The sequence below is a fragment of the Trichosurus vulpecula genome, chromosome 1 (assembly GCF_011100635.1).
Source record: "Trichosurus vulpecula isolate mTriVul1 chromosome 1, mTriVul1.pri, whole genome shotgun sequence".
Classification (NCBI taxonomy): domain Eukaryota; kingdom Metazoa; phylum Chordata; class Mammalia; order Diprotodontia; family Phalangeridae; genus Trichosurus; species Trichosurus vulpecula.
In genome coordinates this window covers 437210895-437228720 of record NC_050573.1, presented here as the reverse complement: position 1 = coordinate 437228720, position 17826 = coordinate 437210895, and the positions used below count along the sequence as shown (strand labels likewise).

The 17826-nt window shown below is 40.4% G+C and overlaps 1 protein-coding gene across 1 annotated transcript; it reads left to right on the top strand.

Annotated features, from left to right (window-relative positions):
- The first annotated feature begins 2096 nt into the window (after positions 1-2096).
- Positions 2097-15968, top strand: BHMT (betaine--homocysteine S-methyltransferase). Its single transcript, XM_036762732.1, has 8 exons — positions 2097-2249; positions 3642-3774; positions 9398-9516; positions 10186-10377; positions 10839-10986; positions 12887-13069; positions 14384-14612; positions 15681-15968. The coding sequence occupies exons 1-8, from the start codon at positions 2217-2219 to the stop codon at positions 15868-15870; spliced, it is 1227 nt and encodes a 408-aa protein (XP_036618627.1). The 5' UTR covers positions 2097-2216; the 3' UTR covers positions 15871-15968.
- The last annotated feature ends 1858 nt before the right edge of the window (positions 15969-17826 follow it).

The following is a 17826-nucleotide window of genomic DNA, read 5'->3' as shown; positions in this document are numbered from 1 at the left end:
TAAACTAGACCACTGCTCTGCTGTAGATTTGAGATCCACCAGGTTCTTTTCTTCCCTTTTTTTCTATGCTTTGTGTCCAAAGGATCTGAAAGGTCCAGTTTCAGAACCCATTATAGTATCTGTGAGAGACCTTGGAGGCCTTCTAGTCCAAAGTTTTTTTGAGGACAGACCCCTGTAAGTAAATGACTCCAGTGCCACCTCCATGTAAAGCTATAAGCTCCAACTGACTTCTCTTTGGCTGGAGAGGCCACCATTCTTCTGACGCATATGGCCACAGCTCCCCTTTTCAACTTCTTAGTGCCCCTGAGTACATACATATCTGTCCCACAGCGCTGAGAGTAAGGGTCAATAGGACCATTGCCAAGATTCTTCCTTTTTTCCTAGAATTCTTTGGCCATTGCTAAAACTGTCTGGTAGGGAGGGAAGGCAGGAGAGAAGGGGAGAGGAGGGCTGGTGAGGACAAATATCTTTATTGGAAAAGTAAGATAGCTACATACCATAAAATATCAATACACCCACTCATCCAGGACTTATATGGAACAGTCACTTTGTTCTTCCACTTAGGCCACATCTTACCAACTACTTATCTTATGGATTGGATCAGAAGCCACACGTTGGAGATTTTAACCCTTTCATCTAGTCCCACCTATTAGAATCTAAGTTCCTTGATGGAAGGCATTATCTTTGCTTTTATATTTGTATCCTCAATACTTAGCACCTAGTAAAGTCATTCATTTATTATTTTTTAAAAACCTCCCTAACCAACTTGCTCCTGTGCCCAAATTTTGTGCTTAGAGTCATAACCTTGGTTAAGAAATTGAAGGCTGTCATTAAAATATAAATAAATTCCATGAGAAGGTGATACCTTCTAATAGCTGTGATGTGGCCAGAGGGTAATAGTGAAAGGAAGCCCAGCTGAGCTTTGCCTAAAATAGTGGAATATGAATGTGGGGCAGGTACCAGTCAGAACAGGGTGAAAGTCCCTGAGATGAAGCTGTCCATTATATTTGTACTTTCTGTCCTTTCACTTATTTTTCCAATATTCCACCAAAGTAAGCTGGGGGTTAGTAAGTAGTATTTTAGTATTAACACTGCTAAATCAGTATTGCTCCATTATGTTGCTGAGCAGCTTCCTTCTTGTATATATGGAAATGCAAAATAGCCTACTCTAATTTTCAATTTCTACTTAAGAGATGTTCTTTCATTTCCTCTAAGACAGTCTTACTTGGTTTTGAAACAAGAACTTGGTTTAGAGTTATTTAGGAGTCACTACAGAGCTGACCTCTTGAATCGCATGTTGCCTGTTGCCAGATGTAATATTTGAGATTGCAAGGCATGTTTGAGTATGAGAGTACAAGGTCAGCCAAGGGGGTAAACATGGCTTTATTGTTTGCGCGGCCAGTTGATACCTCCACAAAGATCTTACTTGGTCCCACTGCAATAGCTATCATTAGCTCCTGTTGATATAGGGGATAGCTAGGTACCATGTTGGTATGTACCATATTGACAACCAACTCTGTTGACCTCCTCATCCACCACCGCTATACATAAAGAAATTTAGGGGGAAGGCAGTAGCTGCTGGATGAGACACATGCAACAAGAAAGACTTCATGAAAAGGAGATGCCTGAAACAGGATTCACCCCATGAACAGCCACAGGCAGCGCAAAAGCAATGAGAGAAAATGAAGTTTCGGTTGTGTAACAGCAAGAAGGCTAGTCTCTCTGCGCCCTAAGACTATGAGATGGGGGGCAATTACAATAAAAATTATATAATAAGAGCCCATATGGAAAGTTAGAGGCATGACGGGGAGGTGAGTGATTGTGACGAAGGAAACCAGTTCAGGTGAAGGGCAGCTGTAAAGGGTTTCATGCCTTCATGCCATGGGCAATGTTGATTATTGCAGCCCGGGGGGTCTGCGGCACACCCTGCTTCGATTTCTCTCTTTCAAAAATATTGTGAGCCCTATGTTCACTAAACTAGCTTAACCCCTAATCTGATTAAGGAGGAGACTGGGGGGCGTGTTCCTCCACCCACCGTTGGTGTTGGACAGGAGAGGTCCCACCCCATTCGAAAGAGACCCACTCCACCCACAAGAAAGGTATAAGGACGCAGGCCAGTTGAGGGGGCTTTGCTGCTTCTTGCTGCTTCCCTAGCCAAGACCGCGGCAATTTTCCCCACCCGGACCCAGTGAAAAGCCAAGGTACAGATCTGAGAGATGGTACCCGCCGGAGGCAAAAAGGTGAAGAAGGTGAGTCCCGTGGCAGTATCGCGCTTACTCTACTCTGTCCATCCCTCCGTCTGTTTAATCCGTATGTCTGTGATTTTGCCTTCTCAGTCGCTCCCACGAAGTGTCCCCACCCAGATCATCTGTCTCTCTGGCTTTGGGCTCTAGACGTCTCATACTCAGCTACTACCCCTCAATATCCCCCCATTCCCCATGTCCTCGGATCTTGAGGCTCCGAAATCTTTCCAGAAGTCCGGGGTGGCGGTGGGGGGCCGGCGAGAGGGGCTGTATTGCAGCTCCTTGAGAGCAGAGGGATGTACTCGGCCCGTTTCGAAGCTTCGCTCCAGGACACAGAACAGGGAAGAAAGTAGGTCCCTGGTGGTGGATTCCAGGACAGCCCGAGAGGCAAGGTCTTGGTAGCTGACGCTGGGAGAAACCAGAGGTCTGTGGCTAGAGCGAGGGGGAGAGAGGGAGCAACGGGGAAACGATCTAAATAGGTTCACCGCTAAGGTAGGCGAAGTGTCCGACTGAAACGTTCTCAAGCTAGCCACTAAAGTAGATATTGTCAGGATTGAAGCTCAGGAACTGGTTCTGTCCAGCCTGCTGAAGAGATCACGTCTCGGGGGGGCGGGGGGAGGAGGGAGAGGGAGACAGGGAGACAGGGAGACAGAGAGGGAGATAGAGAGAGAGAGAGAGAGAGAGAGAGAGAGAGAGAGAGAGAGAGAGAGAGAGAGAGAGGAAAGAAGAAAGAAAGAAAGAAAGAAAGAAAGAAAGAAAGAAAGAAAGAAAGAAAGAAAGGAAGGAAGGAAGGAAGGAAGGAAGGAAGGAAGGAAGGAAGGAAGGAAGGAAGGAAGGAAGGAAGGAAGAAGGAAGGAAAAAGAAAGATCATTCTCGGGACAGCAGTCTCTTAAAGAAGAGGCTTCCCTTCTCTGGTCTTCCGTTTTCTGACTGTAAAACTAACGGGGAAACCAGAAGTTCCCCGGGCTCCACCGGCGTTGATATTTGATGTACTTTTCGAGTTGCCGTTAGCTCAGAAGTTGAATTTCTCGGTCTTCCCATTCAGGTTGGATATGGGGCTAGCCAGAGAGCTGGGATGTCTGGCAGGGGTGAGGTTGGCGTTGGTGTTCAGGGGGAAGCTGAAAGTGGTAGCAGCGCAGCTCAGGGAGTCCCATGACTTCATCCCTTCTGTTGGTGTACCCAAGGCACACCGACTTCTTGGGGGCAATGGGTCGGGGAGATAGGGAAAGAAAATAGTTTCTTAATCAGAAGATACTTTCCTAAAAATTGTATACACTTTTTCCTCAGCAATCCAGATCACACCTTACAAAAATAATATACAAAAAGGAAGTACATGTGGAAATTGCTTTCAGGAAATTTGATAAAACTCCACTTTGTTCTCTTCCTCTTTATTTTTAGGGAATTCTCCAGCGTTTGGATTCTGGAGAGATTGTAATTGGAGATGGGGGATTTGTCTTTGCTCTTGAGAAAAGAGGATATGTGAAAGCTGGACCCTGGACTCCAGAAGCTGCAGTTGAACACCCAGAAGCAGGTCAGTTAATGGGAATAGCTATCTATCCTGTGTGGAACATCCTTCCCTTGCTAATGGCTAAGTAAGCCTCTTTTTTCCACCCTTAAAAAGGAGAGGAGATATCTACCTTGCGGATACTGCAGAAAAAAAATACCATGGATCCCATCTCTTCCCTAGCTTCTCTAGAAATGTCCAGATTGGATGGGACAAGAGGTGCCATGGTCTTTTCTGCTCAGTTTCATCTAGAGAGGTCAGGACTTGAACTCAAGACCTAAGTTCCAATCCAGACTCAGATACTAGCTATGTGACCTTGGACAGATTACTTAAGCACTATTTGCCTCAGTTTCCTCATCTGTAAAATGGGGTAATATTAGCACCTACCTCCCAGAGTTGTTGTGAAACCAAACGGTAATATTTATAAAATGCTTTGCAAAGTGTAAACTGCAATACAAATGTTAGCCATTATTATTGTTACTGTTATATGAAGGAATTTAGTGGCTTAGAAAAGAGAAGGGCAGGAGTGGCCAAGAAAAAATGAAGAAATTCCAAAGCAACAATGAAATAAACTCTTCAGCTGGGGTTTTTAACTAATTAATACTTTTTTAAAGTTTATTTTTTATTTTTAGTTTACAACACACAGTTCCATAAGTTTTTGAGTTCTAAATTTTCTCCCCCTCCTTCTCTCAGCACCTCTACCCCCACCCCAAGACAGCATGTAATCTGATATAGGTTCTGCATATACCATCACATTAAATTTATTTTCACAATAGTCAAGTTGTAAAGAAGAAATTATAACCAATGGAATGAAACATGAGAAACAAAACCGAAAAGAAAAGAGAGAGCAAATAGTTTCTTTCTCTGCATGTGAATAGCTTTTTCCATCATGAGTCTTTTGGAGCTGTCATAGAACCTTGCTTTGCTAAGAAGAGTCAAGTCTATCCAAGTTAGTCATTACAGATATAATTAATACTTCATATTTTCAAACTAATTAGCACCACTTTTAAACTAATTAACACTTACTAGTCAATGAAAGGACTTTCCCTCTTGTTTGGTTACTCATAAATTCCTACTTTTATCCACTGACTTTATTCAGGTGTAGTAGCAATTAAGGTGGGACTTTTTCTTTTACTGTTTTCTCTTTTAGAATGCTAAAGTAATCAAGTGTCTTTAAGCCTTACTAGGGGCAAAGCCCCAGGCCCACACCCTTTTGCTAACTAGGTGTAAAGCCCCAGGCTCACACCCTTTTGCTGATTAGGTGTGAACCCTTCAGGCCCTAAGGTTGGTGTTTTTCCTTTGGGGGCTCTCACTCACTGGAAGAGTGTTGGTGTAGAGACTCTGGGTAGCCTTTGTTAAGAGCCTCCCCCACCACCCCCACCATCCCTCCCACCCCTCACCCCCACACCACCCCCCACCATCCCCCCCATCCCTCACCCCCACCCTTTTGAAGAAACCCAGATGTTTTGTTTGGGACTCACTCATAGAAGGAGTGTTGAGACTCTGGGCAAGCAGTGGTAACTGCCCCCCAGCTTTGCTAACCCAGATGTTAGTTTGTGTATGCTCTGTTTATATAATGTATGTTTGTAATTTGTTTGTATTTGCTCTGAAGTTCAGGGTGCTGGGGCTTTACACCTAGTTAGCAAAAGGGTATGGGCCTGGCCTGGGGCTTTGCACCTAGTAAGGTTTAAAGACAGCTGATTACTCTAGCATTCTAAAAGAGAAAACAGTAAAAAAAAAAAAAGTCCCACCTTAATCACTATTACATCAGGGGAGGCTGAATATCAAACAAAGCATTTTGTATTTGCTCCTGAAGGTAATAGGGAGACATTGGAGTTCATTGCATAGAGGAGGTAAGATACAGGACACACTTTAGGAAAATTACTTTAGTGGCTGCATGGAGGGTTGACTGGAATAAGACTTGAGGCAAGCAGACACACCAGCAGGCTATTACAATAATCCAGTCAAGAGATGATGAGGGCCTGTACTAGAGTGGTGGCAGTGTCATAGGAGAGAAGGGGGAATATCAGATATTTCAAAGGCAAAATCAAAAGGCCTTGGCAACAGCTTGGATATAGGGAGTGAGAGATAGTGATGAATCCAGGATGACTCCTACATTGGAAGCCTGAGGGACTGGAAAGATAGTTTTGTCCTCTATAGTAATGGAAAGATAGAAGGGGAGGTTTTAGGGTGGAAGATAATGAGTTCTGTTTTGGGGATATATTTGAGTTTAAGATGTCTGCTGTACATCCAGTCTAAGATATCTGAAAGGCATTTAGAGATGTCAGATTGGAAGTCAGCTGTCAGATTTGGGCAGGAAAAGTAGATTTGAGAATCATCAGCATAAAGATGGTAATTAAATCCATGGGACCTGATGATCACCAAGTAAAGTAGTAGAGAGGGAGAAGAGAAGAAGGCCCAGGACAGAACTCTGAGGGAAACTTATGGTTAGAGGGCATGATCTGGAAGAGGATCCAGCAAAGGAGACTAAGGAATGGTCAGTAGGTAGGAAGAGAAGAGAGTGATCTCCAGAAAGCCTAAAGAGAAGAGAATATCAAAGAGGAAAAAGTGAGCAACAGTGTCAAAGACTGCAGATGTCAAAAAGAATGAGGATTGAGAAAAGCCATTTTATTTGGCAACTAAGTGATCATTAGTAACTTTGGAGAGAACGGTTTCAGTGGAATGATATGGTTGGGAGCCAGGTTGGAAGGGGTTAAGAAGAGAGGGAGAGGGGAGAAAGTGGAGGCACCTTTTGTAGATAGGCAAAAGAAGACTTTAGCTACAAAGGGCAGAAGAGAAATAAAATGATAATGGGGATAGAAGGATCAAGTGAGAGTTTGGTTTTGTTTTTCAGAATAGGGGAGACATGGGCATGTTTGTAGGCAGTAGAGAAAGAGCAAGAGATGGAAAATAAATGAGAGAGTGGGGATGACAATTTGTTGGAGGAGACAGATGGAATAGGATCTCTTGAACAAGCAGAGAAGTTAGCCTTGGTAAAGAGTAAGGCCATTTCATCATGAAACAGGGGTAAAGAAGAAAAAGTAGTAGAAGTCATCTGAGTGATAGGAAATGAGGAAGAAAGGAGGAGTTCACAGTGAATGGCCTCAATTTTTCCTGTAAAATATGAGACAATGTTCTCAAGATGAAAGAGAAGTGGGGAGGAGAAACCATGGGAGGTTCGAGGAAGGAGGAAACCGTTTGGTAGAGCAGCTGTGGAGAGTGAGATAGTGAGTTGATAAGGGAGGTGGTATAGTAATAGTGAGTTAGTGGGAGTTAGAGGGAAGTATAATAAACTTGCTTAGCAGCAATGAGAGCCCAACCAGGGCTGTGTAACATAAATTTGTAGTGGACCCAGTCAGAATGGTTGCATGATTTTTTTCTTCACCTTTGTTCAGCAGCATATGTATGGACACAAAGACAATGCATGTGGGAGTAATCCAAAGCTGAAGCTTAGCTGGCCTTACCTGGTGATATAATGAGGGGGCAAGGGATTCAAGAGAGGAGGACAGTGTAAAGTCGAATTGTTTCACCAGTGGGTCAAGATGGGGAGAAGTGGAGAGAGTGACTGTTGCAGAGGAAATGATTTAGGAGAGAATTGAGGGGTCAAAGGATTAGAAGTCATGGTGAGGATGAAGAGTAGGATTACCTAAGGGAGGTAAGGCAGAGGGAGAAGTGAAAGGTTAATAAATGATGTTGTAGTACAGGCAATGAACTATGGTTAAGAGATATCTGTTCAAACAAGATCACAGATTAGCATATTCTTGCTTACTTAGCAAACAGCATGAGTCCTGTTAAAACCAAGATGGAGTTACTTTGGCTCAAAGTTAAATAAACTCCATTTCCATTATGAATACATCTATGTGGAAATTATTTCAGCTCTTCAGCTTCTGCTCTTTGGCTGCATTTGAGATATTCTTTTCTGTGACTTAATAGCCACTAGTGGTTTCGACAATCCTTAGATTGTCAAATTCTGCTAGAATATAAAATGGTACAAATCCTGCTACACCATCATTTAGTTATGCATTCTGTTGCCAGCAGTGCATTAGGAGATGGGCAAGACTTATGGGTACATTGCTATGTGGTATTCTCCTTGTGGTTTACATTGTTCTTAATGTCAGGTGGTGATATGGTTAGGCATGTTTTATCATCTTAAAACAAATTTGCTGATTCTTTTAATTTATACAGGGCTTGCCTTTGTCGACTCAGTGGCTTCAGGAGGATTTTAGAATGATGATAAGAAATTTATTTTAAATAAAATTATTTCATTATCAATAAAATTGTTTATTATTAAGATTATTACCTTAGGATCACGATAAAAAGTTAGAGTAATAAAACCCTCAGAAATAGGACAGAGGTTTCTAAGTTAGTTTTTCACCTTATTATTGCATGTGATAATAAGTCTCCTGAACTAATTATGCACCAGATAAAACATTTGCATTTCCCTGCATTCATTCTTGAATTCTCAAAAATCACAAGCTGTTATCTTTGTTCTTATCCTGTGGGAAAGGGTAAATAATAAGGAATATCTTACCTCTGGCATTTCAAATACAAATCATGAAGCTGAAGGATATTAGCTCTTCAACGTAAGCTACCATAAAAAGGTGTTTTTAAAGAGTGATGCAGCCTTGTGTTTTTGGTATTTAGAGCATATTCTTTATTCCAAGGTGCCAAGGTTCTTCTCCCCAGGGGGCTGGGGCAGCAGCAGGACAAGCAGACTATTTTTCATAGGTGTCCCCACTGCCCCACTGTCACTGCTCCTGTTCATGGTCATGTATCTGCCTACCATCCACATAATTACTTGTAGTAAATTAGTAAATACTAATTAGGTGCCATTTTTAAACCAGTGCCAACAACCTTGTTGAATATCTGCCTGGCACTTTAGCATTTGGTATAGAACTCAAAGAACTTTCTGATTTTTTAAGGGAAGTTAAAAATAAAAAGGTTACCCTCTGACTTTAATGATACAACAGGATTTTAGAGGAAATACTTCCAGAATCCTGTGATGAAGAAATTTAGACTGGTAGGATAGGACTAGAGAAGACTTGGGAAGACCAGGAGACCTCATTCTGTTTCCAAGTATTCTAGAACTTGAGGTTTTCACTTCCAATGGAAATAGAAAGGTACAGTTGTAAGTGTACAACTTGGAATCAGGTGAAGTGGGTTCTATAAAATTGTTCCATGTTATGTTATTGCTGTTCAGTCATTTTTAATCATGTCTGAGTCTTCTGTGACCTTATTTGGGGTTTTCTTGGCAGAGATACTAGAGTGATTTGCTATTTCCATCTCCAACTTATTTGACAGATGAAGAAACTAAGGCAAGCAGATTTAAGTGACTTGTCCAGGGACACACAGCTAATAAGTGTCTGAGGCCATATTTGAACTCAGGAAGATGAATCTTCCTGACTCCAGGACTGGCACTCTACCTGCTGTTTTCTCATTTGTAAAAGAGGGAGAATGTCACCTACAGTAATAACCTCACAAGCTGTGGAAATCAAATGGAATATGTGAAAATCACTTTATAAACTACAAATGCTAAAAACATGTCAGTGGTTCTATTCAGTGTTGTTGGTACATTAATAAAGTCTATGCCTCAAGTTATAGTGATTGGTGCACAGTTGTTGAAATGTTTATACTTTATTTCCATTTACAGTGCGACAGCTTCATCGGGAATTTCTTCGAGCAGGCTCAAATGTCATGCAAACCTTCACCTTCTATGCTAGTGAGGACAAGCTGGAAAATAGAGGGAATTATGTTGCAGAGAAAATATCTGTAAGTAAGATCCTTTTGTGGTATTATTGAAATGATGTGATATCTCTGGAATTCTCACGACACACTGGTGCTCTTCGGGACTCTTTAGAATGACAGAAATAACATGCGTCTGTGAGTGTGTCTCTGTGTGTCTGTCTGTGTGTCTGTGTTTGCGTGTGTATCTGTGTCTGTGTGTCTGTGTTTCTGTGTATGTGAATAAATAGCCCCATAACTATGGAGTGCCTCAAAGCAAGAGTCATTAGATGAGAGAAGTAGATTGAAGATTGCAGGAAAACCTGCCAAATGATGGCATCTGTCTTGTTACCTGTTACGCCTTGTTTTACATGAGATACCCTTGCCCTTCATTTAACTCTAAAAGAAATCTCTGCTGAAAGGAGCATAAATTTAGATGAATGTCATTCCCCATTGTTAACATACTAGGTTTTAAATGTTCAAGAGATTACCATTTTAAAGTAGGAGGGTAGCATCTAGGTGGCTCCACAGATAGCACTGTTAAGTCAGGAAGACATGAGTTCTAATCCAACCTGAGACATTTCCTGGGCAAACTCTGTCTGCCTCCTTTTTCTTAACTGTAAAGTGGAATAATAATACCTTCTGCTTCCTTAAATTGCATTTTTATTTTAAATTCCCAATGGAAATTCAATGATAACATGTGCTTTCTCATTTTAGGGGCAGAAAGTGAATGAAGCTGCTTGTGACATTGCCCTGGAGGTGGCTGCAGAAGGAGATGCTTTGGTGGCTGGTGGAGTTAGTCAGACACCGTCATACCTGAGTTGCAAGAGTGAAACTGAAGTGAAGAAAATTTTCCGTCAACAGTTAGAGGTCTTTATGAAAAAGAAGGTGGACTTTCTGATTGCCGAGGTAAATACTGTCCCCAGATAGAGCCCACCAGCTCACTTGACACCAGGTCAGTTGGGCTGACTCTTCTGCTTTCTGCAGGATGCTTAAGGCTGTTTCAAAGATGCTCAATTGGAGGCCAATAATTCCTATTGCTTTTGCAACCCTCTGTGAAGCTTGATTAGAGAGATCTAGTACAGAGTTTCTGAACGTTTCTGATGCCATGGGCCCCTTGGGCAGTCTAGTGAAAACCTATGGACCCCTTCTCAGAATAATGTTCTTAAATGCATAAAATAAAATATATAAATTACAAAGGAAATTAATTATGTTGAAATACAGTTACCACAATATTTTTTTAAAGTTCCTGAGCCCCAAGTTAAGAAGCCTTGACCTAGTAGAACCAAAAGCTGGGAAGCAGCAGACTTTTACAATATTTCTCTTGGGCAATAGGGGGAACACTGAATTTGAACCAAATTTTCTTTCAGTATTTTGAGCACGTTGAAGAAGCTGTGTGGGCAGTTGAAGCCTTAAAAGAATCTGGAAAGCCAGTGGCCGCTACCATGTGCATTGGCCCAGAAGGAGATCTGCATGGTGTGTCACCCGGAGAATGTGCAGTGCGGCTGGTTAAAGCAGGTGAGGGGCAATGTGGACCTGAGCTCTCAAACACTTCAACAGGTCTTTCCATGCCATGAAAAAATGCATTTTGATGAACCAAATAATGTCCTGGCTTTAGCTACTCGGAAAATCAGACCTCAAGAGCCCCTCTCTTCAGGAACTCACATTGCTATTAAGAGGCAAACTTAGTTGCAATTAGGAGGTGGAAACCAATGCCAGTGGTAGAAACATTCCTAATGAATCACTCCCTAATTAAACCCATAGTTTTCTTTTCTTTTAAGACAGTAACCAAAAGTCACAGTAATTTGTGCTAAATTTCAGACTTTAGTTGCTTTTAAGCCAGGGTCCCAATGGCCAAGCTGGATTTCCTGATTCATGAGGATATCTTGTTTTGAGTAATAGATGTACCTTTTAAGTATAAAATAGTCTCCTTTGGGAAATAATCTTCTTCCTAATATATCTTTATACTTTCATTTACTGGATTTTTCATATACTGGGACACACATGGGTACAAACTAGAAGCTATGTTAAAAGGTTTATAACCATTGATTTTCTAACCATGAATATAGGGTAAGTAGGAGAAGATTCTGAATTTCTATGTTATTCTATAAACTACTACATATATGCTAAATGTATATATGTGTGTATGCATAGTTATTTATGAATATTATATTCATATATTTAAAGATTTATATATAGTGATCCATCTATATTTATATAGTAATCTATAGTTACATAGCACTACATATTCATATAAGCTATATAAGTATGTATATACTATTATATGTATATATGAATATTATATATTTGTGTGTACACACACATATATTTATACATCTCCAAGGAGATATTTGGACCAGGGTTTATACATACATGTGTATATTCACATATAAATATAGTATGTAGATATGCATATATTCATATATACTGTACTCACATATGTGTGTATAAAAGTATTCTGGCAGTTAGGGAAGTCTTCCGTAGGGCTGCCACTTCCATATATGTATGTATGTATATGTATATATGTGTGTATGTGTATGTATGTGTGTACTATATTCACATATATACACATTCATATACATACACACATATATAGATATAGATAATATATCTATTCTTATACATAAAACATTCCAGCAATTAGGGAGATCTGTAGGGCCACCAGTTCCATCTATATCTATATCTATCTATCTATATATACTATAAACATTCACATATGTGTACATATACACGTACACAATATAGATATAGACAATATATCTAAACCTATATATAAAACATTCTAGCAGTTAGGGAGGTCTTACATAGGGCCACCACTTCCCAATATATACTATAAAAACCTTGGCCCAGATACCTCCTTGGAGATCATTTCAAGGTGATTTCAGAACATAAGAGAAGAACCGCCACTAACCTCCAATTCTGATGCATTGCCATGGCCCCGCCATAGCAAAGGTTACAATAGTCTTGCACGTTGTCTCCCCAGCCCTACCTCCCATCATTCAAATGAGAGCCCCTTCAGAACAGGTACTGTGTTTTTGCTTTTCCTGACTTCCTCAGCTCTTAGCACAGTGCTTGGCACACAGTAAAGGCTTAATAAATGCTTGCTGAATGACTAACCTAGGTAGGTCCTACCGCCCCGAAAGGGCTTGGCAGCAGTACGGCCACTAGGACCGGCCTAGCTCCATTCCAAGCTCATTTCTCAACAGAGGGCTGGCCAATGGACAATAATTTCAGGGCCTTTACCCCTTAGGAAACTGCCTAGTGAGACCTGGAGTGCCACAGGGTAGGAATTACCCTGAGAAAAATCTCAGATGTTCTTGAACTGTTGAAGAATGGCAAGGTGATAAGAGGGAACAGACTTTCTCTCAAACACAGAAATAAAATGGTAAAGTCAAAATGTTCTTCTTTCTATCTTTAGGAGCTTCCATTGTTGGTGTGAACTGCCATTTTGACCCCACAACTAGTTTGAAAACTGTGAAACTCATGAAAGAGGGTTTGCAGGCTGCCAGATTAAAAGCCCATTTGATGACACAGCCATTGGCTTACCATACTCCAGACTGTGGCAAACAAGGATTTATCGATCTCCCAGAATTTCCATTTGGTAAGATATGGGATGCTAACAAATTATCTCTTTCAAAAATCAATGGCAGAAAAGCTATTTGTGATCTCTTTTTAGGTTTATGATAATGCTATGAAGTAGATCAGTATTATAATTATCTTAATTTTTATGAACAAGGAAACTGAGACTCGGAATAAGTGACTTTCCCTTGGTCACTCAGCTAGTAGGTTTCAGAGGCAGGATTTGAACCCAGGATCTCCCAACTCCAAATCCACTATTCTGTTAACTATACTATTCACTATATCCCACCCCATTTCCAATTTTTTTTCTTCCTTTAGCCAGGCCATGGAATTGGGTATAAATGGAAAAAGAGAGAAAAAAATATATTAGACTTTAGTGATAGATAAAAAGTAAAATAAAATCCAGAATAAATACCAGAATATTCATCCTTTTAAAAATAAATATCTCTCTTAGATCCTCTAGAAGTCTAGAAGAAAAAATATCACTGGAATAATTTTAATTCTATCAAACTTTGTGGTGCAGTAGGAGAAGCACTAGATTGGAATTCCAGAAACCTGGGTTTGAACTTTAACTTGGTTATTTATTACCTGGGTGACCCTGGACAAACTATTTAACTTTCCAGGGCCTCAGCACCTTATCTGTAAAATGAGGGGATTGTACCAGATGGCCTGAAATCCTTTCCAACTCTAAATCTATGATCCTACGAATGAAAGTAATTTATCATTGAATACTTCATAAGTTTATGGCAGCTAGGTGGCACAGTGGATAGAACACAAGCCTTGGAGTCACGAGGAACTGAGTTAGCATCAGACACTTAATAGCTATGTGACCCTGGATAAGTCACTTAACCCCGATTGCCTCCAAAAAAAATTAAAGAATTTGGCTTCAACTCTTCCACGAACTCCTTTGCAAAGGTCAGGAGGAGGAGGGGACAGGGACTGGGAACATTGCTAAAGGTATAGAACATTGTATGTGAAGTATAATGTCATCTTTTTTCAATGTGTTGATAGGTTTTTCTGGTTTTTCTTCCATTTCCCCTTCTTTCTCTTTTTTTCTAGTCTTTATCGGAAGGGATGGCTGTTAGGAGGGAGGAGGGGGAGAAATATGGAAGAAATTTGAAATTATTTTCAATTGTACTTGACTAATGAATTTATAATTCATTAAAAATGATTCTTCAATTATGTTTCTGGCTTTGGTAGCACACTCTTTTTGGGCAAAGTGTTTAGATTTGTTTTTTTAATCAGATTTTTTTTGATGTAATCTGATTTTTTTTGGTCAAGATTTATCCTCATTAAAGATATTCTTGAAGTTAAAATAAAACCATTTCCATTACAGGTCTGGAACCCAGAGTTACTACCAGATGGGATATTCAAAAATACGCCAGGGAAGCCTACAATTTGGGTGTCAGATACATCGGGGGCTGCTGTGGATTTGAGCCTTATCACATCAGAGCGATTGCAGAGGAGCTGGCTCCTGAAAGGGGCTTCCTGCCTGATGCTTCTGAAAAACATGGCAGCTGGGGAAGTGGTTTGAGCATGCACACCAAGCCCTGGATTAGAGCAAGGTAAGTACAGTTCACCACCCTCTCTTTCTCATTTTTAGTTGGTTACGGGATTCCGGTAACCTGGTCTGGCTAGAACTGATTCTCTGGGAAAGCATCAGAATTTTTAAAACCTCATATAAATGTGCCTTGTATATCTCAAGGATGGCTCTGCATCATTAGATGATTATGAGAAGTTGCTGCCATATTTTCTCCCCTTTACCAGATGCAAGTTATTTCATGGAACCATTTTCGTAAAAACTCCTTTAAAAAATGATGACTAAAGACTTCAAGGCTATTAGGCTTCTCAACAAGGCATAATTGAATGATGTGATAGCATGCTCTGATAATGCCATGCAAACAGTAGACATTCAAATATTAATGGGAGTATTTTAGGTTATAAAGATTTGAGCATGATAAAACTAATTAATTTTTAAATACTTGAGGCTATATTGGGATCATAATTTAGAGCTGGAAACAATCTCAGAAGCCAACTAGTCTGCACTCTGGGGAAAGACCAAAGGAACAGCTGAGCATTAATGCAACAGAAGGAGGCCACAACTGACCACTACCTCATTTCCCACCACCAATTTTGCAGATGAGGAAAATGGAGGCCCAGAAAGATTTAAGTGCCTCGGGTCACAGGCATGATTTGAACCCAAGTTCTCTGATTTCAGAGGTCTTGCCTTTGTCATGCAAAGGTCAACAAGAGAAGTTATTCATTTTACATGCTAACGTTCCACCCAGAATAGAAGAGGGACCTTCCAGAGCTTAAATTTGTTAAGCCAAAGGCAATCACAATGATTGGGCTTCAATGTGTTTTGCAGGCATGGCTATCTGGGGCTTAGGATGTATCGCTAATTAACAACTCGAGTGGGGAAAATATTGAGGCTGATTTTTGATCCCTGCCTTTGTGCTAGAATTGCAAACCAAAGTTGGCTCAGAAAACAAATACGCAAGCTTTTATCTGCCAAAACCAGCAAATTTGCTGGTGTATCATATATCACTCCCTAATACCTCCTAGACCATAAAATGGATTCTTAAAGTCACAAGAAAAGCTCATCCCACCAACAATTCCTTTCTTTCACACAGGGCAAGGAAAGAGTACTGGGAGTCTCTACTTCTGGCCTCTGGTAGGCCATACTGTCCTTCCATGTCCGCACCTGATGCCTGGGGAGTGACTAAAGGAACAGCTGAGCTAATGCAACAGAAGGAGGCCACAACTGACCAGCAGCTGAAGGAACTCTTTCAGAAACAGCAATTCAAATCTTCAACAGCCTAACCTAATGTGCATACTTAGATGTTTTGGGTGCATTAGCACTCAGAATTTGTAAGCTTGCTCTCAGATTAAATAAAAATGGAACTTTAAAAACAAAAAAATTTTTGAAGTTTACGTATTAGGGACAATGGGGCTTTTCTCATTTCTTTTTTGGTACTTTTGGGGAGATGATGAAAGAGATGTAGGAGACTTTAAGTATGAAAGAAATACATGCAGCAACTGAACAGGTTTGTGTTACTATCTTTTGGATTATATTAATTATATCTAATAAGATCTAACTTTAATTGTTCCCTCTCAATCTCTCTGACCCACTTTCAGCATTGGTACCTTGGGATGTATCTGGGATGAAAAAAAATCTCTAAACTTTCAAAGGCCAAGTAGTCCAAACCTCCCATTTTATAGATAAGAAAGCCAAGCCCTGCTCTGGGAATTGTAACCAAATTAACACTATCATTCCTGGCAATGATCAACAAATTGCCATATGATGCTGCTTAACATCCTCGTGTCTTCCCAGACCAAAATATCCCTCCCCAGTCCACCATCCCCTTGAGGGCAGAGACTGTCTTGAATCTTGTATTTGTGCCCCCAACACTTAGCACAATGCCTGGAACATAGTAACCAACTGATAAATAAATGCCTTTTAAAAATTCATTTATTCACTCTACCATGGTATTATATTGACATACACGTAACTTGTAATGACTCCAGTTCTCCCAGCAAGCCCACAGTTCACAATATTTAAAGAAAGTTTCATTTAAAGTTAAGGAAAAACATATAAATTTCATGGAAAATGGCACTCGCCAATGAGCTGACACAGGCACATGTTCCCAGCAGGCCCTGCGTAGTCTGTTTCTTAATATAAGGCTCAGCCTGTAGTTCTCGCAACTCCCAGCAGGTGGCATCAGTGCCACTCCCCATTACACCTGTGATGACTCAGGACCAGTGAGACTGACTTGGTGAGATTTGCTTTTTGAGTTTGAAAACACCCTAAATTAATAATAGCATCAGCTAGTTGGTGCAGCCAACAGGGCGTTGGACTCGGAGTCAGGAAGAGCAGAATCCAAGTTTAGCTGCTTTTGCAAATCTTAAAGTACTATATAAACGTTAGCTAATATTAATACAAAGGATGGAGAAAAATCACCTGGACTCCCTATATCAGCTTCGCCATCTCCAAAAAAGACAGGCATGCCACTAGCTACACACAATGTAAGAATCTTACATATTTATTCAGGGAGAGGGAATGCAATTGAAGGTACATAAGAATTCTCATGAGAAGTAACATGGCAAAACAGATGGGCAGGCAGCTTTGGAGTCACCAAGAACTGAGTTCAAATCTTGTCTCTCACACCTAGAGTGTGTGACCCTGGGCAAGTCATTTAACTTATTAGAGAGCTATAAACTGCAGGAAAATTGTCCATCTCTATTAATAGAGGGAATTCCTTGTATTGATGCAATCACAGATATGAAGTAAAAAGGATTTCTGTGGTTTCCATAATATTGCTAACATTTATATAGTGCTTACTATGTGCCAGGTACTGTGCTAAGTTCCTTTCAGTTATCTCATTTGACCTTCACAACAACCCTACAAAGTAGGTGCTATTATTATCCCCATTTTGCAGACGAGGAAATTGAGGCAAATGGAGCTTAAGTGACTTAATTCACACATCCAAAATGTTCTCTCCTTTCAGTAACTGCTGCTAAGTCTTGTGTGATCCTCACCGTGCCGCTTAAATTCCTTCTTTATGACAGCTTGTAGTATTTTTTTTTTCTTTGACTTAGAAGCTCTGGATTTTGACTATGAAATTTCAGAGTGTTTCAGTTTGATGTTTCTTTTGGTGATGATCAGTAGATTCTATTTTAGGTTTACCTTCTGGTTCTAATAGCTCTGGACAGTTTTCTTTTCTGATTAAAAAAATGTATGCTATATACACATACATGTAATGGCAATTCTATATCTCG

Coding starts and splice junctions, on each gene's coding strand:
- BHMT (XM_036762732.1), top strand. CDS start 2,217: ATGGTACCCGCCGGAGGCAAAAAGGTGAAGAAG. Junction 2,250..3,641: donor GAGGCAAAAAGGTGAAGAAG/GTGAGTCCCGTG, acceptor CTTTATTTTTAG/GGAATTCTCCAGCGTTTGGA. Junction 10,987..12,886: donor AGTGCGGCTGGTTAAAGCAG/GTGAGGGGCAAT, acceptor TTCTATCTTTAG/GAGCTTCCATTGTTGGTGTG.